The 23,475-nt window shown below is 41.0% G+C and overlaps 1 protein-coding gene across 12 annotated transcripts in view; it reads left to right on the top strand.

Moving 5' to 3' along the window:
- Positions 1–23,475, top strand: part of CEP83 (centrosomal protein 83) — a 194,503-nt gene that overhangs the window by 93,183 nt on the left and 77,845 nt on the right. For 11 of the 12 annotated variants that reach the window (XR_016216931.1, XR_016216930.1, XR_011380198.2 and 8 more), the window contains 2 exons: positions 6,254–6,523; positions 6,916–7,066. Coding sequence is in view for 8 of the 12 variants with exons in the window: in XM_089308763.1 (XP_089164889.1) it covers positions 6,351–6,523; positions 6,916–7,066 (324 nt within the window). In the remaining 4 variants the exon portion in view is untranslated. Of the gene's footprint in view, positions 1–6,253; positions 6,524–6,915; positions 7,067–8,722; positions 8,746–23,475 lie in introns of those variants that run through there. The other variant, XM_070052709.2, reaches the window with a different exon arrangement.

The raw sequence follows: 23,475 nt of genomic DNA, 5'->3' as shown, positions 1-23,475 counted from the left end.
ACCCACCCCAACGAGCTTACTTTGAAATTCCATTTTCCTACAAACCAACCTTTTGAAGTACTCTCATATCACTTATTGATTTCTTTCAGATTATAGTTAACATATTCTTTTTCCATCTACCTACTTTTTATAAATTATTTATACCTTTATACTTAAAGTGAGTTTCTGGTAGAAAACATGTATATGTATATATAGTTAGATCTTATTTTTGATCGACTTAGGTGTTATCTTTTATTTGATATATTTTTAGACCATTTATATTCAGAATGATTATTGATGTAGTTGGATTAATGTCACCACACTTGTAATTTGTTGACCTCATCTGTTACTTTTGTCCTCCACTTTTGTGTGTATATATATTTTTCTATATAAATAAACTGACAATAATGACACGTGAGGAGGGTGGATTTAGGATTGTTACTCTGAGACATTTATGTACCATATGATAAAAGTGTGGGGAGACAAGTGTTCCGTGATTTGGTGAGCCTGTGTTCCTGGACCATGAACTTCACAGCTGCCTTTCAGTCTCCCCCCTAATCCCTCCTAGGTGAGAGAGGATGGCTAGAGGGTGATGAATTTGGGTATTACTCTTACTCCAGGTCGGTTAGGATGTGATGAAACCCAGCAGATTAGGCTGAGTTAAATAGTTTCTTCTGAGTGAAGACTTTAAGAAGATCAGAATTTGTTTTTCACAATGAATCCATTTCCCCTCACTCTGCAGGAAAGAGGCATGAGGGGATTTTTCTTTAGTATTCATTATGAGAACCTGGTTTAAATCCTGGAGGAAAAATGCACAAAAGTGTGGGAGGCCCCTACACTGGGTTGCTATGTAGGTTTTTTTTTTTTAACTCTTAGGTTTTACAATTCCCCTTCCTCCCTCGGCAGAGGTGAAAGCTTTTTGGGTTTCTCCTCTGATGTGTTGTGGCTCTCTGCATTCATCTGTGAGTTTCTCCAGTTTGGGGGCACTGGTTTGCCTTGTTGCCTCATTTCTTAAGGATCCAAGAAGAATTGTGGATTTTTCGGGTTGTTCAGCTTTATATGACTTGTTAGGGTAGAGCAGCCATCTCTAAGCCGCTTACGTGCAGACTAGGAACCATAAATCTGCCAAGTGTTTTTATCAAGAGTGGGTGTTGGATTTTGTCAAATGCATTTTCTTTAGCTATTGATACGATTATGTGATTTTTCTTCTTTAGCCTTTTGATGTGGTGGATTACATTAGTTGAGTTTGGAGTGTTAAACCTGTCTTGCATGCCTAGAATAAATCCCAGTTGGTCTTGGTGGATAAGTCTTTTTATACATTGTTGGAATTAATTTGCTAATATTTTGTTGAGAGTTTTTGTATCTGTGCTCATTTTTAAATAATGTAAATAAAATTCTTTTGGGGCCATACAAAAACAGGCTGCATGCCAAATTTGGCCCATGGGTTGTAGTTGGTCAGCCCGTTCCTAGCGTTTATAATATACATCTTGGACTCCCTGGAGTATAATATTAACTGTTACTTTCAACCTCTTTCCAGATAGTGTAGTTCTATTTATATACCATTGTATCATGTATTTTCAGTCTTCATGTATGTTAAAATCCTACAAGATCATCTTATTTAGTCAGTGTTCAATTAGAATTATGCCCATATTTGTAGTTTTTATTTTGTTTGTGAAAATTTGTCTGAAAATGCCTTTATTATTCTTGAAAGATATGTTTTGCTGTACTAGAATTTTAGATTGACAGTAATTTCAGCATTTTGAAAATAATACAAAAGCACTAAAGAACATTTGTGGGAAAATGGAATAAAAAGTTTATTTTGGTGCAAAAATTGTTTTAAATGTCTAAAAGTGGGTGAGTCTCATTGTATAGGACCTTACTAGGCTGGAATGTCTTAACTTTTTCTCAGGAAGTCCGGTAAAAAAAATTTAAATATTAGTAGGACATTACTTTGGCATGGCTAAGAGAAAATTTTGAAAACAGGAATGGAAAAGCTCTAATAATGATTTATTTGTGAGGTGATAAGAATCTGGTTTGTGGTAAATAGAAATGAAGGGAATGGGGTATACTTCAAAGGAAGAGTATTTGATGTCTGTAATAGGAACTTGAGAAGAAAAAGCAGAGAAGGTTTTGAGGTTGTAAGTGTGGATAAGTGTGAGCATAATGGGACCAGCATTGTGCAGCGGCTAAGCTGCCGCTGCGACATTGCATCCCATGCGAGCTCTGGTTCGAGTCCTGGCTGCCCCACTTCCGATCCAGCTCCCTGCTAACGTGCTCTGCCAAGACAGAACATGGCCTAAGTGCTTGGATCTCTGCCACCCATGTGGGAGACCTGGATGCAGTTCCAGGCTTCTGCCCAGCCCGGCTCTAGCCATTGTAGCCAGTTGTGGAGTGAAGCAACAGATGGGGAATCTCTGTCTCCCTCTGTCTCTGTAAGTCTGCTTTTCAAATAAATTCATAGATCTTTATAAGTGGTAGCATAATACTAGAATCCATACTAAAAATGGGAAAACAAGAAGGATGTCCTTGGTTTAGGATAATTTGAATATAACATGATAGAATTGTTTCTTGGGTGATTTGAGATATGGCACTAGAAGATGAGAGTGAGATTTTGTTGAGAATTTGCTGATTATCTAAGAATTTGTTAGGAATTATTAAAAAGAAAATTTAACAATAAATGCATGCTGCCATGTGGGTAGAGGTGGTGTCCCATTATCATTTCCTCAGGATTTACCACTGTTAGGAGTTTGATGCATATATTTTGACTTTTGGTGTGTATCAGCAAATGTAAGTGTTTTCCCACACTCTTTTCATCATGCTGTGGAGGTGGTGGCCACAGATCTATCCTCTTAACTTTGAAAATTAATAGTATGGTGTTCTTTACTTGTGGAAGCTTAGGTCATTTCTGATTTTTTTCATTTTTTATTGAAACCAGTGTTGCAAAGAATATTAGTAATTATCTTTGTTCACTTAGTTTTATAAAGTTAATTCTTGGAATTGAGTCAGGGAGTAAGCAGATTTATCTTTTTTTAATTTCCTGTTTCTACTTTTTAAAAGATATTTACTAATTTTCATTTGACAGTAGAGTGACAAGAGGAAGAGACAGGGAGAAAGAGAACTTCTAGCTGGTGGTTCACTCTCCAGATGGTTGCAATAGTTTGGGCTGGGCCAGGTCAAAGCCAGAAACCAAGAACTATATCTGGTGTTCCCTATGGGTAGTAGGGACTAAGTATTTGTGCCATTATCCACTCTATTTCCAGTCAGGATAGCATGGAGCTGGATTGAAAGCAGAGTAGTGAAGATTCAAACTGGTGCTCTGTTGTAGGATGCCAGCGTGACAAGTTGCAGCTTAACCTGCTACACCATAACTCTGGTCCCAAATTTATCATTTTGATATAGGTAACCTTCTGGAAAAGTTATGATTTTTGTGTGCATGTATGCAAATTAACAGTAATTTTTTCCTCTCTTTTTAGGAGAAAATATAGCATGTGGTTGGGTATGGTACCTACTGATAATGTATGTAATGTAGTCTAGCTTTATTAGTCACTAAAAATTAGCTTATAAGAAGAAAGTGAAATTAAAAAAAGTATTCTATGAATACAAAGAATCCTTTTGGTATGGGAAAATATGAGAGCTCTCTTAGTTTGGGTGACCATAACCAGGTATCATGGACTAAAATGGCTTAAAGAGAAATTTGCAAATTTATTTCTCGTGGTTTTGGAGGCTGTGAAATCCAAGATCATGGTGCCAGAAGATTTGGTGGCTGGTGATGGTCTGCTGTTGGCTTGCAGACAGCTGTCCTCCTTTTGGGTCCACATGTGGTGGACAGAGCAAACTCTGGTTTCTCTCCTTTCTTCTATAAATCCTATCATGGGGGCTCCAGCCTTGAGACTTCATCTAAACCTGATTATTTCCTAAAGGCCCTACTGCTTACTACTGTCATGTTGGGGATTAGGGCTTTAACATGGATTTTTTAGGGGCACGTTCATTCCAAAGCAGACTATCCATAGATGTTTTCTTCTTCTTCTCCTTTTGTGTTTGTGTGTGTGTGTGTGTGTGTGTGTGTAATCCACTCCACTGGAATTGGAGAAGGAAGGCTAAAGACTTTTTTTTTTTTTTTTACAGGCAGAGTAGACAGACAGAGAGAAAGGTCTTCCTTTTTTTCCATTGGTTCACTCCCCAATGGCCGCTGCGGCTGGCGTGCTGCACTGATCCAAAGCCAGGTGCCAGGTGCTTCTCCTGGTCTCCCATGGGGTGCAGGGCCCAAGGACTTGGGCCGTCCTCCACTGTACTCCCTGGCCACAGCAGAGAGCTGGCCTGGAAGAGGAGCAACTGGGACAAAATCCGGTGCCCCGACCGGGACTAGAACCTGGGGTGCTGGCGCTGCAGGCGGAGGATTAGCCTATTGAGCGCCAGCCTCCATAGATGTTTTCAGAGGAACTGGAATTGGAATTGAGATTGGTGACTGAGAGAAGGATATTTTGAAATTGATGACATACTGAAAAGTACTTCTTTTTATTGGATTCCAGTGCCCAAAGGCAAGGTGATAAATAATTTTAGCTTCATTTTCCAAATATATTCATCTTAATAAATTTTTTTTCCCAAAAGGACTATACTCCCATTTTAAAGTAAGAGTTAGTGGCAAAATTTACTTTATTGTATACTTAACTGGAATCAGAGAGAAAAAATACTGATGTTTAGCTTTGAAATCTTTGTTTTACTAGCAGTGGGATTAAAGGGTAGTTTTTTTATTTTATTAATGTAGTTTCAGTTTTCAGCTGATTGAAATAAAAACCCTTTAATACTTTTTATTGGTATTATTGAAAAGTTTCAGACAGAATTATTGTATGTTTCTCTCTTTTAACAGTTAATTTAGGCCAAAGAGCAGAAGCATAAATGCATGCTAGTTTTATGAACCACTTCATTTAATCTGTGGCAAATGTGTATTCTTGACAGCATGATTTTCTGGTAGCTGCTGCAAATAATGTACTCTGGATTTATAGACATTGAGTCCTAGTTTATGTTTAAATAAGAGTGAGGTGTAAAGCATCCTTGAAGGACTTTTCCCCTTTTATTAAAATATAATTTCACTGGAAACCACAGCAATCCCAATTGTAGTTTAAAGGTCCCATGTAATATGTAGACATCAAACTAATTTATCAGAGATGATACCTTTCAAGCAAGACTGAGTAATTTTATGGTTGGTTTGCATAGGCCAAAATCCTTTCTTGTAGTAAGAAAAAGTAACTCATGGTAACTCATGAAAGCTATCAGGAAAAAACTGTAAGTATAATAGTCTAGAGAATGATTAGTGAAATTAAGGAGATTGAACTATTATTTTTGTTATTAATTTTTTACTTCTAGATGTAATAAGCATTTAAAATTTTATTTGTTTGAGAGGCAGAGAAAGAATTTCCCATTTCACTGTCCAAGTACATGCAGTGCAATGATTGGGGCTAGGCTGGAGCTGGAGCCAGGAGCTCAAGCTATGGATTGCAGGAACCCAGGCACTTGAGTCATCACCTGCTGTCTCCCAGGGTCTGCACTGGTGGGAAGCTAGAATCCTGTGCTGGAGCTGGGACTTGAACCCAGCCACTCTGATATGGAACACGGGCATCTTCATTGCCAGGTCATATATCTGCCTCATGATGGAATACATACTTAGTTACCAGCAGTGATACTGGGGCAGTGCTTTTGGGGACAGATGAAATAATTTAGTTTCCTGTTCTTAGAATAATGCCTAACACATAGGAGGTGATCACTGTGTATTTCTCCTCTGAATCTGTAGCTTGAGCCGTTTGCCTTGTGTAAATTAATGACTCTGTAACATTAATCATAGATATGGTTACTTGCTTAAGGTCCTCTTTGTGAAGATTCTGATTTTCCCAACCACTTACTAAGTTACAAATGGCTTTCCCCCTGATTTGGGAGTGTGGATTTGGTACCAGAATACACTCTAAAAGCTAATCACAGTAGTTTCAGGAAACAGGACTCTGTGGTCTGTGAATCTAGGAGGGTCAGATTGGAAATGCCTGTACTTTGGGTATGGTTAATACTTGAAGATTTGACTTTGATGACCATGTAATCTTTGCATGGAAACGAAGAAAAAATTTTAAGATATTATTCAGTTCTGTTCTTGCATTTTGTTTTATGAACAATTGAAAATCTAAAAACTGGACTTTGATATAAAAGTGAAAAGAAAGATAGTAATAAAAAAGAGTCACCACAAAGGAACTTTAATTTTACTGATGACTAATTGTATTTCTCTGTGCAGGTCTAATTTGGCCTCTGGAGATTCTGCCTCAGCAAGAAGTGCAAAATAACTCTTGGAAAGAAAACTAAAAGAAAAAGAAAGCCAGACTTGCTTTTACATGATTATCAGATTACCTACCAAGATGGACACTTTTCCCAACATTTTTCCTCCTGGTGGAGACAGTGGACTGACAAGTTCTCAATCTGAGTTCCAGAAAGTATTAATTGATGAGCGGTTACGATGTGAACATCATAAAACTAATTATCAGACTCTGAAAGCTGAACACACAAGGTAAATCACTTAATTTCGTTTAAAGTTAGTTATTGAAACTGTCTTAGCTAAATGTTTGTTCTGGATATACAGTAAAATTTTTTTTTGTTTGTTAGTATATACGTCTAAAACTAAAAATACAGTAAGATATTTGCATTAAAGTAATTTTATCCAAAACTAAGTATGGTATCAAATGAGATGTATTGAGGCGTCTAACTTTCCCTTTAAAGTAAAGTTACATTCAGAAACTTCAGTGTTGATAATTAAATGGATCTCTGTAAAGGAAAGATATTTGCAAGTTTAATAGCATGTGTGACATCACTCTTAGTTTTCTCTACTATTGGTTAGTTGATATAAAATGAAATTAAAAAGCAAAGGATACACTTAAAATTGAATTCTTTTTAAAAAACCAGGTTGCAGGATGAGTACATGAAGTCCCAAAATGAACTCAAGCGCCTGTTAAGTGAGAAGCAAACTAACCAGGAAAAATTCCAGCTGCTGCTTGAAGAGCTAAGAGGGGAGTTGGTGCAGAAAACAAAAGACTTAGAAGAAATGAAGCTTCGGGTGAGAAGATATATTTGAGATAATATGAAAGTGGAGAGAATTAGTAAAAGGTAGTTTTGGTAAATTAGGTAAATTTTCTCTATGTTCTTAGTGATTATTTTCTGGTATTGCCAGGTGGTATAATTTAATCTTCTTTCCATATAGTCTGGAATGTTAGCCACCATGCAGGGTAGTCATGAAACTGTTACATAAATTGATATTATGTTATCTATTCTGAGTTAAATAATAGTTCATCAGAATACTTAAGTGAAAGGCTAGTTTGATAAAAAAAAAAAAAAACAGAATTAAAGGATATGCTTTAAAAGAAATATTTACTAATTTTTATATATGTGTTGTGACTGTAGTAAGCTGAAAATAATTTTTGAACAGCTTCTTAAAACATTAAAACAATATGTACATATGATTTAGATCTGTGTTGTAACATAAGTGGGTTTCTTAAGCTAAACACAGTTGATACTGAAATACTGAATTTCAGGGTTTTTTTAAAGATTTATTTATTTATTTGAAAGTCAGAGTTACACAGAGATAGGAGAGGCAGAGAGAGAGAGATCTTCCATCTGATGGTTCACTCCGCAATTGGCCGCAATGGCCAGAGCTGCGCCGATCTGAAGCTAGGAGCCAGGAGCTTCTTCCGGGTCTCCCACACAGGTGCAGGGGCCCAAGGAGTTGGGCCATCTTCTACTGCTTTCCCAGGCCATAGTAGAGAGCTGGATCGGAAGAGGAGCAGCTGGGACTAGAACCGGCTCCCATATGGGATGCCGGCGCTTCAGGCCAGGGCATTAACCCGCTGCGCCACAGCGCTGGCCCCGAGTTTCAGTTTCTCTAGATTTTTTAAAAAAGATGTATTTATGTATCTATTTGAAAGTCAGAGTTACAGAGAGAGAAGGGGAGACAGAGAGATCTTCCATCACTGAATGATTCCCCAGATGACTGCAACAGCCAACCCTGGTCCGGGCCCGTGCCAGGAGCCTGGAGCTTCGTCTGGATCTCCCACGTGGATGACGGAGTCCAAACACCTGGGCCATCCTCTGTTGCTTTTCCACATGTATTAACAGGGAGCTGGGTGGGAATTGGATCAGCCAGGACATGAACTGAAGCCCATATTGGGGAGCTGACGACACAGGTGACAGTTCTACCTGCTACACCACAATGCCTGTCCCTCTACATAATTTCTACACTGTTCATTTTTCATTTGCCTGGAAAGTAGAGTAAAGCTAAACTTCATCTTCAGTCAGACCCACAGCAAATTTCTTATTAATGGTATTCGTAGTCTTTTTCTATATTCGAATCTACATAGTGCCAGCTGAGTATCTCTGCCTAAGAGTATAGATGGTACAAATGGCATGGTGTTATCAGTACCTGAGTAATAAGTCTGTAAAAGAAGAAGGCATCTTTCAAGTTACCTAGTCTGGCATGTCACTGAACTCACAGATTTCCTATAATGGGAGACTTGGAAGTTTGTCATTCCATAGCTTTTTAAAATCTTCCATTGCTGGGAAAACCAACTTGGAATGGAGCCATCACTATACTTATTGTTTCATTCCTAGGTATTTTTAGTTCATTTAATCAAATAAATAAAACCTTCATGAATGTGAGTTGAAGAAGAAATGTAAATTTGGAAAGCATATATGAATGGAAGCTGTGAACACTGAACCTGAAGTGACTGAGATATTCTTTAGGTATTTCACATTAAATTCAGAATACTTAAATGTATTTTCTTGAAAATAACATCTAAACCTATTAGCACAGACAGAAAGTAAACTTGAGAAAGCTGAAGTGACTATATTATTATCAAATAAAGTGGATTTAAGGCAAGGAACATCACTGAAGATTGAAAGGACATTTTATAATGACAGAAAGCCAATTCCTAAAGAAGAGGCTGACCTTCAACAAACAACTACTTAGGTCTCATGACTTGGTTTTCTTACGTGGTAAAGAGTATGAAAGTTTTTATCTGACAGATTGCTATGAGGGCTAATGAAAGGACATGTACGTTTTTAACTACAGTACCTGGCACATAAGAAGTACATTTTTATTCTGTTTGAATACTGGCTCCACAAGGGCAACCATTGGTTTTCAGTGTGTTTCCTATACTTAGGACAGTGCCTAGAAAATACATATTTGTTGAATGAACAGCAATAATGAATGAATTCAGACTGTAGTGTTCATGTATAATGTTGTACTTACTGTCCCATACATACCTCAAGCCTTGGAATCTTAGAATTCATAGTCATCTAATTTTCTTTGGTATCTGTTATGGATTGAGTTGTATCTAGAAAAGGATGTGTTGAGATCCTGACCTCTAGTACCTCAAAACATGACCTTACTTGAAAATAAAGTATTGCAGATGTAATTGATTAAGTTGATGAGGTCATACTGGAGTATGATAGGCCTTTAATCTATTATGACTGGTATTCTTAGGAGAGACAGGGAGAGAAATACATAGAGTTGGGGGGTGGAATGCTGTGTTTTAATGGAGACAGAGATTGACATGCTGCAGCTGTATTCTGGCACACTACCACAGACTAGGAAAACATAAGGAAGGATTCTTTATTTTTTTTTAGAGATTTATTTTGTTTATTTGAAAGACAGAGTTACAGAGAGAGGTAGAGCTAGAGAGATCTTCTACCCGCTGGTTCTCTCCCCAAATGACTGTAATGGTCAGAGCTGAGCTGATCCAAAGCCAGGAGCCAGGAGCCTCTTCCAGGTCTCCCACAGAGGTGCAGGGGCCCAAAGACTTAGGCCATCTTCTACTGCTTTCCCAGGCCATAACAGAGAGTTGGATTGGAAATGGAGCAGCTGGGACTTGAACCAGTGCCCTTCTGGGATGTCAGCACTGTAGGCTGGGGCTTTAATCCGTTGCACCACAGCGCTGGCCCCAAGATTCTTTATTTTTAAAATTTATTTATTTGAGAGCAGAGTTACAGACAGAGAGGGAGAGACAGAAAGAAAGGTCTTCCATCTACTGGTTCACTCTCCAAATGGCTGCAGTTGCTGGAGCTGGGCAGATCTGAAGCCAGGAGCCAGGAGTTTCCTCTGGGTCTTTCACACAGATGCAGGGACCCAAGCACTTGGGCCATCTTCCACTGCTTTTCCAGGCCATTAGTAGAGAGCTGGATCGGAAGAGGAGCTACTAGGACATAAATCAGTGCCCCAGGCGGAGGCTTAACCCACCACGGAGGCTCAACCCAGCATGCCACAGCTCCGGCCTGAGAAGTATTCTCTTCTGCAGGTTTTGGAGGGAGCGTGGTCTTGCCAGCACCTCGACTGCAGACTTCTAGCCTCCACAGCCGGGAGACAAAAATTTCTGTTGTTTCTTGGCACCAGGTATCTGGTATGTTTTTATGGTACCCCTAGGAAGCTATAGCACATTATCCAAAGCAGAATTCCTGTTTAGAATGTCTCCCATACAGTCCTCTCCATTCTGTGATTTGGTGCTTTCATTGCTAGAGAACCTGGTAAACTTTTTAAAGTGAATCATTTCTGTTTATGGTTTGGGATATCTTAAACATCTTCTGTTTGATATTTTTTTAAAGATTTATTTATTTATTTGAAAGAGTTATACAGAGAGGAGAGGCAGAGAGAGAGTGAGAGTGAGAGAGTGAGTTCTTCCATCCACGGGTTCACTCCCCAAGTGGTCGCAATGGATGGAGCTGGGCCGATCCGAAGCCAGGAGCCAGGAGCTTCTTCCAGGTATCCCACATGGGTGCAGGGGCCCAAGCACTTGGGTCATCTTCTACTGCTTTCCCAGGCCATAGCAGAGAGCTAGATTAGAAGTGGAACAGCCAGGACTAGAACCAGCGCCCATATGGGATGCCGGCGCTTTGGGCCAGGGCCTTAACCCACTGCGCCACAGCACCAGTCCACTTCTGTTTGATATTGAAACCATCCTTCCTGTAGTCTCCATTAGTTCTTTTAGTGTTCCTTGGGTTTACACAATACAACTCTGGGTTTTCCTCTGTGTTATGACTTTTCCAATGCTTGCTGACAAATACAACTTATCAAGCTTGTTTTTCAAGATAAACATCAGGTTTCTTTGTGATATTTATCTGTCAAAAATAAGCTAAAGAACATTATACATACACAAACACACACACATTGAAGTAATTTAGCTGTTTGCTTTAATGGATGCTTGCACTTTGTGCAAATTAAAAGTTAAGTAAATTCAGCAATAATCAGCAAGAAAAAAGGTTTATGAAAGAAAACAGTTTTTAAAATATACCTATATTATCTTGTCTACTCGGAGAAATGTCTTTTTTAAGATTTAATACAATCTCTAGTTTTTATAGAAAAAGATATAAAAGGTATTTATAAAAGGATATTTTTGTTTCAGTAATGGATGGGAATGATAATATGCCTGGCTCATAGGATAATTGTAACAATGAAATGAGAAAGTGCACAGGAAGTGATAGTACAGTGCTTTGATGCAGTAAGTGGTCAGTACATGTTAACTATTGTTTTTACAGGTTGGGTATCCCTTATCTGAGATGCTTGGAACTAGAAGTGTTCCTGTTTTGGAGTTTTTTAGATTTTGGATTATTTGCATAGACTTTGCTAGTTGAGCATCTCTATTCAAAATATTGAAGAGTCCAAAAGTGCCGGCACACCAGGTTCTAGTCCCGGTTGGGGCGCCGAATTCTGTCCCGGTTGCCCCTCTTCCAGGGCAGCTCTCTGCTGTGGCCAGGGAGTGCAGTGGAGGATGGCCCAAGTGCTTGGGCCTTGCACCCGCATGGGAGGCCAGGAGAAGCACCTGGCTCCTGGCTTTGGATCAGCGTGATGCGCCAGCCTCGGCGGCCATTGGAGGGTGAACCAACGGCAAAAGGAAGACCTTTCTTTTTTATTTTTATTTTTTTTTATTTTTTTATTTTTTGACAGGCAGAATGGACAGTGAGAGAGAGAGACAGAGAGAAAGGTCTTCCTTTGCTGTTGGTTCACCCTCCAATGGCCGCTGTGGCCGGCGTGCTGCGGCCGGCGCACCGCGCTGATCCGAAGGCGGGAGCCAGGTGCTTCTCCTGGTCTCCCATGGGGTGCAGGGCCCAAGTACTCGGGCCATCCTCTACTGCACTCCCTGGCCACAGCAGAGAGTTGGCCTGGAAGAGGGGCAACCGGGACAGAATCCGGCGCCCCGACCGGGACTAGAACCCGGTGTGCCGGCGCCACAAGGGGGAGGATTAGCCTAGTGAGCCGTGGCGCCAGCCAGGAAGACCTTTCTATCTCTCTCTCCCTCACTGTCCACTCTGCCTGTCAAAAAAAAAAAAAAGTCCAAAATGTTCCAAATTCCAAAACTTCTAGCCTTGACCTGGCATTCAAACATTTTTGGGCTTTGGAGTATTTCAGCATTTTAGATTAGAGATGCTCAACTGGCATATTTTTATTTACCATATTAGCCCTCCCTTTTTTGTTTTGTTTTAGATTTTTTTATTTTGAAAGAGTTATGGGGAGGAGGGAAGAGGGAAGAGATCTTTCATATGCTGGTTGACTCCCAAATAGATGCAATGCCTGGGGCTGGGCCGGGCCAAAGCCATGAGCCTTGAACTCAGTCCAGGTCTCTCATGTCAGTAGCAGGGCCCAAGGACATGGTCCATCTTCTGCTGCTTTCTTAGGTGCATAAGCAGGGAGTTGGATCGGAAGTGGAGCACTGGGGCTCACACTGGTGCCCATGTGGGATCCTGGCGTCTCAGGTGGTACATTGATTCACCATGCCACAATGCCACCCCAGCCCTTTCTTTTTTAGGATAGGGTAAGTCATTTAATATATTTCTGAAAGAACTTAAAAAAATTAACTGCTTTTTTTTTGTGGCAGGCAAGGAAAATTATATAATATAGTATATTTTCCATTTTGTTTTGGCTGCTAGAAAACTCAAATCAAAGTTTATTAGTTTTAGTCATTAATTAATTAAAATTTTTTTTTTATAGGCAGAGTGGACAGTGAGAGAGAGAGACAGAGAGAAAGGTCTTCCTTTGCTGTTGCTTCACCCTCCAATGGCTGCCGAGGCTGGTGCACCACGCTGATCCGAAGCCAGGAGCCAGGTGCTTCTCCTGGTCTCCCATGCGGGTGCAAGGCCCAAGCACATGGGCCATCCTCCACTGCACTCCCTGACCACAGCAGAGAGCTGCCCTGGAAGAGGAGCAACCGGGACAGAATTCGGTGGAGGATTAGCCTAGTGAGCCGCGGTGCTGGCCTGTCATTAATTTATTAAGAAATTAATAAATTTACCCTCTTCAAAAAGTTCCTCTTCAACTAAAAGATTGACCTTTTTATATCATTAATATGACAAATATTAGAATGTTAAAAGATTTTTTTTATAGATTTAATGTAGTTAATGACTCCTAGACTGTTGTATGATGAAACAGTCTCTTTTTTTTCTTTGTAAGATTTATTTATTTGAAAGGCAGAGTGACAGACACACACAACCCCACACTGAGATCTTTCATCCTCTGTTTGACTCCCCACATGGCTTCAACAGCCAGGTCTGGGCCAGATCAAACGAGGAGACTGAAACTCCATCCTGGTCTCTCACATGTGTGGCACAGATCTAAGCACTTGGGCCATCTTCTTCTGCCTTCCCAAGCATGATAGCAGGAAGCTGGACAGGATGGTTTGGAAGTTTTGTAGATGGTACTGTAGCTGAGTGGCATCTACATACTGTGCCACAAAGCCAGCCCTGTGATGAAGCATTCTTATTAAGTTTCTTTTGAGACATGTAGTGGGCATATTCTATTAGAAGTCTAGGACATGGATTTTTTTTTTGGACAGGCAGAGTTAGAGAAAGGTCTTCCTTTTTCTGTTGGTTCATCCTCCAAGTGGCCACTATGGCTGGTGTGTTGCAATCAGCGCACTGCGCTGATCCGAAGCCAGGAGCCAGGTGCTTCTCCTGGTCTCCCATGCGGGTGCAGGGTCCAAGGACCTGGGCCATCCTCCACTGCACTCCAGGGCCACAGCAGAGAGCTGGACTGGAAGAGGAGCAATGGGGACAGAATCTGATGCCCCAACCGGGACTGGAACCTGGGGTGCTGGCACCGCAGGCAGAGGATTAGTCTAGTGAGCCACGGCACCAGCCAACATGGAATAATTTTCATAAAGTGGAATGGACAAATCCTCTAGTTCCAAGTCTTTGGTGTATGTGCTGTAGGGCATCAGGAGGAAGAGAAAGATTTTATTATGTGTATCCCTGTTTTTAGTAGATTTCCAGGAGACATGGTAGAAATCTTAGGGAGACTTTTTGTCATAGACCTTATGGATCAGAATATTCCTGAGTCTTTGGTGTTCAGGGCCCCAGGCCAGTGGTGAGCTATATACCATTATAGAATTTAAAGCTTTGTTGTTTCCAAGAGGTAGCTCTGATATAATTGGACATATGAAGAGCTAGATGGGTATTGCACAGTTGGTTTACTGTATAAGCTAGTGGGCACAAACCGGATGATTTCTTCTTGCTGTGTGTTGTGCTTTCTGAAGACTGACAGCAAGGTTCTTAGAGCATTTCATTTCTACGAGATAGAGCCACTTTCTTGACAGTAAGCTCCCACAAACCTTTGTTTTGTTACTGTTTTAAGCTGATGTGTCTGTGTCTTTAAATCTGTTGCGTAAGGATAACAGTTGTGGAATTCAGAAACAATAAATGTCAGCTCCCAAATGAAAGTCTTAGTCTAATTGATAAAATATGATTCTTACCTTTTGGAGCACACAGTGAAAAGGGGCAGAGTATATAAAAAACTAATGAATGGGAGATTTTTCCTGGAAAGAGTGATACTGAGGTATCTCTTTAAGTCTCCAGTTTTTCATATTTAGTAAGACCTCAGTAATCAATATGTTAAATTCATTATAGGTAATTTTAGTTTTTTTTTTTAACATTTATTTATTTATTTGAAAGTCAGAGTTACACAGAGAGGAGAGTCAGAGAGAGAGAGAGAGAATGAGAATGAATATGAATGAGTTCTTCCATCCACTGGTTCACTCCCCAGTTGGCCACAATGGTCCCAGCTGGGCCAATATGAAGCTGGGAACCAGGAGCTTCTTCTGGGTCGCCCACACAGGTGCAGGGCCTAAGGGCTTGGGCCATCTTCCACTGCTTTCCCAGGGTATAGCAGAGAGTGAGATTGGAAGTGGAGCTGCCGGGACTCGAACCAGCACCCAAAGGAGATGCTGGCACTGCAGGCGGTGGCTTTACCTGCTATGCCACAGTGCTGGCTGCAGTTTTTTTTTTTTTTTTAAAGATTTATTATTTATTTGAAAGGGTTACAGAGGGGGAAAGAGGGGGAGAGGCAGAGAGTGAGAGTGTGAGAGAGAGAGAGAGATCAGAAGTGGAGCAGCTGAGACTTGAACTGGTGCCCATAAGGGATGCTGGCACTGCAGGTGGCGGCTTCGCCTACTATCTCACATTGCCAGACCCTGTTTGGGGTTTAAATGCAGTTAACTGGTTAATCCTTTGTGTTTCATTCTATTTTTCATTGTTCTAAATAATGAAACTCCCAGTGTTTTAGAAAATTGTAAGAGCATATGAACCAAATTTATTTATTTATTTATTTATTTATTTATTTTTTTTTTTGACAGGCAGAGTGGATAGTGAGAGAGAGAGAGAGAGAGAGAAAGGTCTTCCTTTGCCGTTGGTTCACCCTCCAATGGCCGCCGCGGCCGGCGCGCTGCGGCCGGCGCACCGCGCTGATCCGATGGCAGGAGCCAGGAGCCAGGTGCTTTTCCTGGTCTCCCATGGGGTGCAGGGCCCAAGCACTTGGGCCATCCTCCACTGCACTCCCTGGCCACAGCAGAGAGCTGGCCTGGAAGAGGGGCAACCGGGACAGAATTCGGCGCCCCGACCAGGACTAGAACCCGGTGTGCCGGCGCCGCAAGGCGGAGGATTAGCCTAGTGAGCCGCGGCACCAGCCCTCTTTTTGTCTTTTAAAAATGACAAAAATTATATGCATTTATAGTGTACAACTTGATGTTTTGATGTAGGTATACATTGGGAAACAGCTAAGCCATGCTGATTGATGTATGCGTTGCATCACATGTTTAATTTTTTTTTTGTTTTCAAATTCAATCATTTGATAAAGATAAAAAGAATCTTAAAATGTGCACAGAACCAACATTTGTAGGCTATCCAACTGTAGATGTAGAATCTAGGGATTTTTTTTTTTTAAGACTTACTTATTTATTTGAAAGTCAGTTAGAGAAGGAGAGGCAGAGAGAGAGAAAGAGAGAGAGAGAGGGAGAGAGGTCTTCCATCCACTGGTTCACTCCCAAACTGGCTGCAGTGGCTTGAGCTGCACTCATCTGAAGCCAGGAGCTTCCTCCAGGTCTCCCACGCAGGTGAGGGGCCCAGGCCATAGCAGAGAGCTGGATCTGAAGTGGAGCATCCAGGGCTTGAACTGGCATTCATATGGGATGCTGTCATCCCAGATGGGCAGCATTGCAGTATATTGGGTTAAGCTGCCCAGGTTATTTGATGTATCTGCATCATTCATGGGTCTGATGACTGGAATATCTGAGTTTGATAGTCTAAAGATGAACATATGCTAAGAAGCTACCCTGCATTGTTATTTTTCTTTAAAATGTCCATTATCCTTTAAATAATAAAAACTCATACATTTACCTATGTAGTTACTATTTTTCAGTATTCTTTATTCATTTATGTATATCCACATTTCCATCTGATGTCATTTTTAATTTTCCTTCTGGCTTAAGGACTTTAACATTTTGGGGAATGCTGGTCTGCTGGTGAGAAATGTTTTCAGCTTTGGGTACCTGAAAAAGTTTTTGTTTCTGAAGAATTTTTGCCGAGTATCGAATTCTAGACAGGTTTAGCCCCTAATACTTTAAAGCCATTACTTTCTTTTCACTTACACTGTTTTATGTAAGAAATCTGCTGTCATCCCTATCTTTGTTATGTGCATGTGGTATACTCTGCTGCTCTTAAGATTTTCTCTTTATTGCTTGTTTTGAGCAATTTGATTGACATGAGTTTGCTGTTTTTTTTTCATGTTTCTGTTGTTTGGGGTTTATTGAGCTTCATATTTCTGTGAGGTTATAATTTTTATCAAACTTAGGGCAACTTAACAAGGTTTTCAAATTTATTTTAAAGGTGGGCCTGGGAGGTGAGAGAGAGATGTCTCTCACCTTTTTGTTGACTCCCAAAGCTGCAACAGTTGTGACTGAGTCAGGGTGAAGCCAGGTTCTGGGAACTCATCCAGGTCTCAACTGGGTGGCATATGCCTCCCAGGCCTGTAGTAGCAGGAAGCTGGAATTGAGAGCAGAGCCATGACTTGAATCCAGGCACTCAGATAGGGTGTGCAGGCATTACAAGTGTCACTTTAACTGCTATGCCAAATGCCTGCCCCTAAAAATTTTGGATATTTCTAAAACCTCTGTTGAAGACTCCAGATATACTTTAAGTATTGGGCAACTTCGTTCTTCCATGTCTTCCTGATGTTTATTAATTTATTTTTAGTCTCTTTGCTTCTGTGTTTCATTTTAAATAATTTGTTGCCACGTTTTCAGTTCAGTGATCTTTACTTCTGTAATGTGTCATCTGTCATTGATTCCAGGCAGTGTGCTTTTTATCTGTAATTGAAGTTTTTATCACCAGAAGTTCAGTTTTGGTCTTTTTTTGTATGTTCCTTATCTCTACTTAATATATTCAATCTTCTAGTTTTTTGAACATGTGAAATTCAGTTATAATAGCTTTATAATGACCGTTTTGATGTCTTTTAAAGATGTTCATTTTCATTGTATTTGAAAAGCAGAGAGACTGGGAGAGAGAGAGACAGAGAAAGAAAGATCTTCTGTCCACTTAATTACTCCCCAAATGCCCACAATAGCCAGGACTAGGATAGGCCGGAGTGTAGAGCCAGGAATTCAGTCTGGGTCTCGTATATGGGTAGCAGGGACTCAAGTACATGAGCCACCACTTGCTACTTCTCAGAGTGTGTATTAAAGCAAGAAGCTGAAGTGGAGTCAGGCCTTGAACCCAGGCACACCAATACAAGATGTGGGCATCTCAACTGCTGCACGAAGTGTCCACCCCTAGAAAAGTTTTGGATGGAGGCTGGCCCTGTTGTGTAGAAGATTAAGCTGCCACCTGCAGTGCCTGCGTCCTATTTGGGCATCGATTTGTGTTCTGGCTGCTCCACTTTCGATCCAGATCCCTGCTAATGTGCTTAAGAGGGCAGCAGAAGAAGACCCAGATCCCTGGGCCCTTGCCACCCATGTGGGAGACCCAGAAGAAGCTCCTGGCTTCAACCTGGCCCTGCCCTGGCAGTTTTGTGGCCATTTGAGGAGTGAACCAGCAGATGGAAGATCTTGCTCTCTCTTGTTCCTTCTTTCTCTGTGTATCTCTGCCTTTCAAATAAATAAATCTTAAAAAATTTTGGGTGTTATTTCTAAAACCTTTTTCTCCTCTTTCAACTCTCTGAGAACTTCATTAATACTTTAATATTGGTATTGGTCTGCTAACTAATAGATATTCTATTTGTTAGTTTGAGTCCTTTTGTTTCTGTATTTCATTTTAGATTCTGTTGCTGTGTTTTTAAGTTCACTGATGTTTTTTTCTGTGGCATCTAATCTATATAGTGATTTTTTAAACCTCAAATGGTTTTCATCTCTAGGTCAGTTTTGGCCTTTTTAATAGCTTCCTTAATTCTACTTCACATGTTCAGTCTTTATTAATATGTAGAACTCAGTTCCATAACTATTTTGCTGTCTTTGCTAATTCTGTCTGTCACTTCTTGGTCTATAGTAACATTGATTTTTTTTTCCTCCCCATTTAGAATGGTCAGTACATCCCTGATTGTTTGCATGCCTGGCAAATTTTTATTGGGTGCCAGATATTGTGAATTTTATTCTGTTGAGTGCTACATTTTTTATGTTGATAAATGTATGAATACTTTGAAAAGTTTTTTGGAAAAGGGACTTAAAACATAAGATTGTTTTGACACAGACATTTTTGAAATTATGCATACAAAGAGTCTCAAATTCATGGAATGTGTTTTATGAAAAAACTGGATGCATTTCAAAAAATTTTTATAACAAAATGAACTTACATATAAACTACATTTTCTGTGAACTTATTATTTTTGAGCTTTGTTCTGGGACACAGTTAAATTACTTTTCATCTTTCTGTGTCCTGCTTTTAAGGTTTGGGTTTTGGGAGTAGAATAGCACTTAGTGGAGTGCACTTATTTTCCTTGTGGAGGCAAGACCCTTCTGAGTACGCTGTTTTTCTGTGAAATGAAGCTGTTCAGTCTCGCTCTTCAGATTGGGAATTATTCACACGTCTTTGTGAACTCTGAGCGGTCATCCCTCTTAGCCTTTCAGGTTATCTTACCATAATTTTGCTTGCTTATTTAAAAACTTACTATTTACTCATTTATTTGAAAGAGCAATTTATTGGTTGTTCTCCCATCTACTGGTACACTTCCCAGATGTCAGAACAGCTTGGGCTGGACCAGGCCGTATTCAGAGCTGAGAACTCAGTCTTTTGTTTGGATGGTGGGGGCCCAACTACTTGACCTATTACCTACTGCTTTCTAAGGGGGCATTAGCTGGAAGTGAGAGCAGAGCCAGAATTCAAACCCAGGCACTGTGATACAGAATGTGGGCATTTCTAGGGGGCATCTCAGCCACTATGCCAAAATGCCTGCCTCTTTGTTTATTTTTAAGTTGGCTTATTTAGGGGCCAGCATTGTGGTGCGGTGGGTTAAGGCACTGCCTGCGATGCCAGCACCTGCATTTCAGTCTCAGCTGTTCTACTTCAATCCAGCGACTTGTTAGTGTGCCTGAGGATGTGGACGATGGCTCCAGTACTTGAACCCCTGCCACCCATATGGGAGACCTGGGCAGAGTTTCAGGCCCCTGGCTTTGGCCTGACCAGGTCCCAGCCATTACAGTCATTTGGGGAGTGAACCAGAGGATGAAAGATCTTTGTTCCCCCCCAACCCCTTTAACTCTGCATTTCAAGTAAATCTTTTTTGGGTTTTTGTATTTTATTTATGTAATTATATATATATTCAGATTAAGTAAAATAATTTTTAAGGTATATACTAGTGAATACTGAATAAATTTAAGAGTCAGCAATTGGTATTAAGAGTCTTCTATGGGGCTGGTGCTGTGGTGTAGCAGGTTAAGCTGCCACCTTAAGTGCCAGCATCCCATGTGGGCACTGATTTGAATCTCTGCTGTTCCACTTCAAATCTGGCTCTCTGCTGTGGCCTGGGAAAGCAGTAGAAGATGACCCAAGTCCTTGGGCCCTTGCACCCATGTGGAAGACCCAGAAGAAGCTCCTGGCTTTGGATTGGCACAGCTCTGGGTGTTGCGGCCAATTGGAGAGTGAACCAGTGGATGGAAGACCTCTTTCTCTCTGCCGCTCCTTCTCTCTCTGTGTAACCCTGACTTTCAAATAAATAAAATCTTTTTTTTTTTTTTAAGGGAGTTTTCTACTTTTGTCCCTAGATTCTTTCCCTTATGTTCCCAGTTAGGGTGCAGCCTTTCCAAGTGGCATTTGTAAACCTTGATGGTTAAAGTATCTAAAGATTCTAACAGCGTTAATGCACAAGATCTCCCAATTGTAATTTTCATGTAGTGCTTATTATTGTCTAGCATGATGTTAAGCTCATCTTTGAGAACCAGTGTTTTCCCGTTCAGTCTTTGCACCCTACGAAAATTATAATTTTAGCTGCTCTTTGGATTTGAGTTCTGAGTTTTATTTTTCTTCTTCCTTTCATTCGTCACAGTTTCTATTCTAAATATTTTTTTCTTTGTCTTTACTAGGTGGCTCAACCTATGTTTACTTATTTGTGTAGTTATTTGTGTGTGTGAGTTATTTTTATACCACAGTTTTAACTTCTTAGGGAGAGATGCTTCATTTGAGTCTTTTGTGATCTTTAAAATATTTAGCTTCTCTGTATGCCTCATTTGTTTGAAATGTTTTTAAAGATTTATTTATTTTTTTTTATTTTGACAGGTAGAGTTACAGAGAGAGAGAGAGACAGACAGAAAGGTCTTCCTTCCGTTGGTTCACTCCCCAAATGGCCGCTTCGGCCAGCGATGCACCAGCCCGAAGCCAGGAGCCAGGTGCTTCCTCCTGGTCTCCCATGTGGGTTCAGGGTCCAAGCACTTGGGCCATCCTCCACTGCCTTCCCAGGCCACAGCAGAGAGCTGGCCTGGAAGAGGGGCAACTGGGACTAGAACCCGGCACCCATATAGGATGCCGGTGCCGCAGGCAGAGGATTAGCCAAGTGAGCTGCAGCGCTGGCCCCTAAAGATTTTTTATTATTTATTTGAAAGGCAGAGTTAAGCGGGGGGGGGGGAGGGAGAGAGAGAGAGAGGAACAGGCAGTGCGACAGCGTTTTCATCTAATGGTTCACTCCCCAATTGCTGCAGTGGCAGGGGCTGGACCAGGCTGAAACCAGGAGCCAGGTGCCTCATCCAGGTTGCCCACATGGGTAAAGCATCCCAAGGACTTGAATCATCATCTGCTTTCCCAGGCACATGAACAGGAGCTCGATCAGTAGAGCAGCTGGGACTTGAACTGGCACCCATATAGGATACCAGCGTTGCAGGTGGTGGATGTGGGGAGCAATCCGGACTAGACTGAGTTACTGGAATTAAGACTTATTCTATGCATCTGCTCTCCCACAATATGGCGCTGGGAGAGAAGTAAACAGCTTCCGCACAGCTGCCTCCAGTTCAACCAATAAACTGTAGGACTTGCTCCTGATTGGAGAGCAGCGTACTCGGCGTGTGGGCAGCCGAGTTAGGATTGGCGGAGGAGGACTATAAAGGAGGAGAGAGACGGCATGCACCGGGAACATCTAAGGGGAACATCTAGCTGAAGGAACACCTGTGCAGCCCCCAGAAAGCCGGCCGGCGGTGTGCCGCTCCCCTGCGGAAGTGGGGAATGTGGCCAGGGGGAACTGCCCTTCCACGGAGGTGGAAGGGATAGTAGCCAACCCGGGAAGAACCAGCAGCAAACCCGGGGAGGGCTGAGCAGACAGAAGAACAGCGCAGGGTCCTGTGTCGTTTCTCCACGAAGAGGGGGAGCGACAGTGGATTAGCCCATTACACCACAGTGCTACCCTCTGTATGCCTCATTCTAACTACATTGTAGGATTTAAATAATTTAGTTCATGTAAGGTACTTAGAACAATAAGATATGTAAATTTTAAAACATTGTACAATGCTTTATATATAGATTTTCATTAGATAAAATATTTGTAATCAAATGGAATATTCATGAATAAATGAGTTAAACTGAACATTATTCTCATTTTCATAGAGATTAATGTAAATACAAAGTGTAGGTTTTTCACAACCAATATTTGTTCATTCATTCAGTAATAATTAAATGGTTCCTTTATGCCAGGCACTGGTTGGAGGTATTGGGAATATGATGATGTAAAAGACTGTTCTTTTAGAGCTTATATAAATATTCACTAACTTATTGAAATATGAGTTCTATTAAAGAATATAACAGAAACCTAAATTAGTTTTGATGGTCAAAGTAAAAGCATTTTCTGATTAGAAATAAGTCAGAAGAATTTTCTTTGATTCAACATATTATTATACCTTTGTTTTGCTTGCTTTGGAAAATAACTGGACCAACAGCCTTTGTATCCAACATAATAGAATTAGCTGCCAGAAAACAAGTAGTTATTTTTTTCAAGTATTCTTTTTTAAAAGATTTATTTATTTATTTGAAGGGCAGAGTTACAGAGGTGCAGAGAGAGAGACAGAGAGAGAGAGAGAGAGAGGTCTTCTGTCCTCTGGTTCACTCCCCAAATGGCCACAATGGCTAGAGCTGGCCCGATCGAAAGCCAGGAGCCTGGAGCTTCTTCCAAGTCTCTAGGCGGGTACAGGGGTCAAGGACTTGGGCTATCTTCTGCTTTCCCAGGCCATAGCAGAGAACTAGATCAGAAGTGGAGCAGCTGGGACTCAAACCAGTGCCCATATGGGATGCTGGCACTGCAGGCTGTGGCTTAACCCACTGTGCCACAGTGCTGGCCCCTCAAGTATTCTTAATGAAAGTAATATAATAATAATAATAATAATAATAAATGAGTGTCTTTACTTCATGTTAGAATTTTTGATAACTTGGAGATCCTGGAATTGAGTTTTTTTTTTTTTTTAAGATTTTTTTTTTTTTATTTGAAAGGCAGAGTTATAAAGAGACAGGGAGAGAGAGCAAGAGATCTTCTGTCCACTGGTTCACTCCCCAAATTTTACAACAGCAGAGCAGGGCCAGGCTGAAGCCAGGAGCTTCTTCCAAGTCTCCAATGTGGGTAGAGGGACCCAAGTACTTGGGCCATGTTCTATTGCTTTTCCAGGAGCATTAGCAGGGAGGGAGCTGGATCAGAAGTCCAGCAGCCAGGACATGAACTAGCACCCAGGTGGCACAGGTGGCAGCTTGATCCCACAA

The sequence above is a fragment of the Oryctolagus cuniculus genome, chromosome 11 (assembly GCF_051225735.1).
Source record: "Oryctolagus cuniculus isolate XC-2025 breed Fujian yellow rabbit chromosome 11, ASM5122573v1, whole genome shotgun sequence".
NCBI classification, from domain to species: domain Eukaryota; kingdom Metazoa; phylum Chordata; class Mammalia; order Lagomorpha; family Leporidae; genus Oryctolagus; species Oryctolagus cuniculus.
This window is presented reverse-complemented; position numbering and strand designations above follow the sequence as displayed.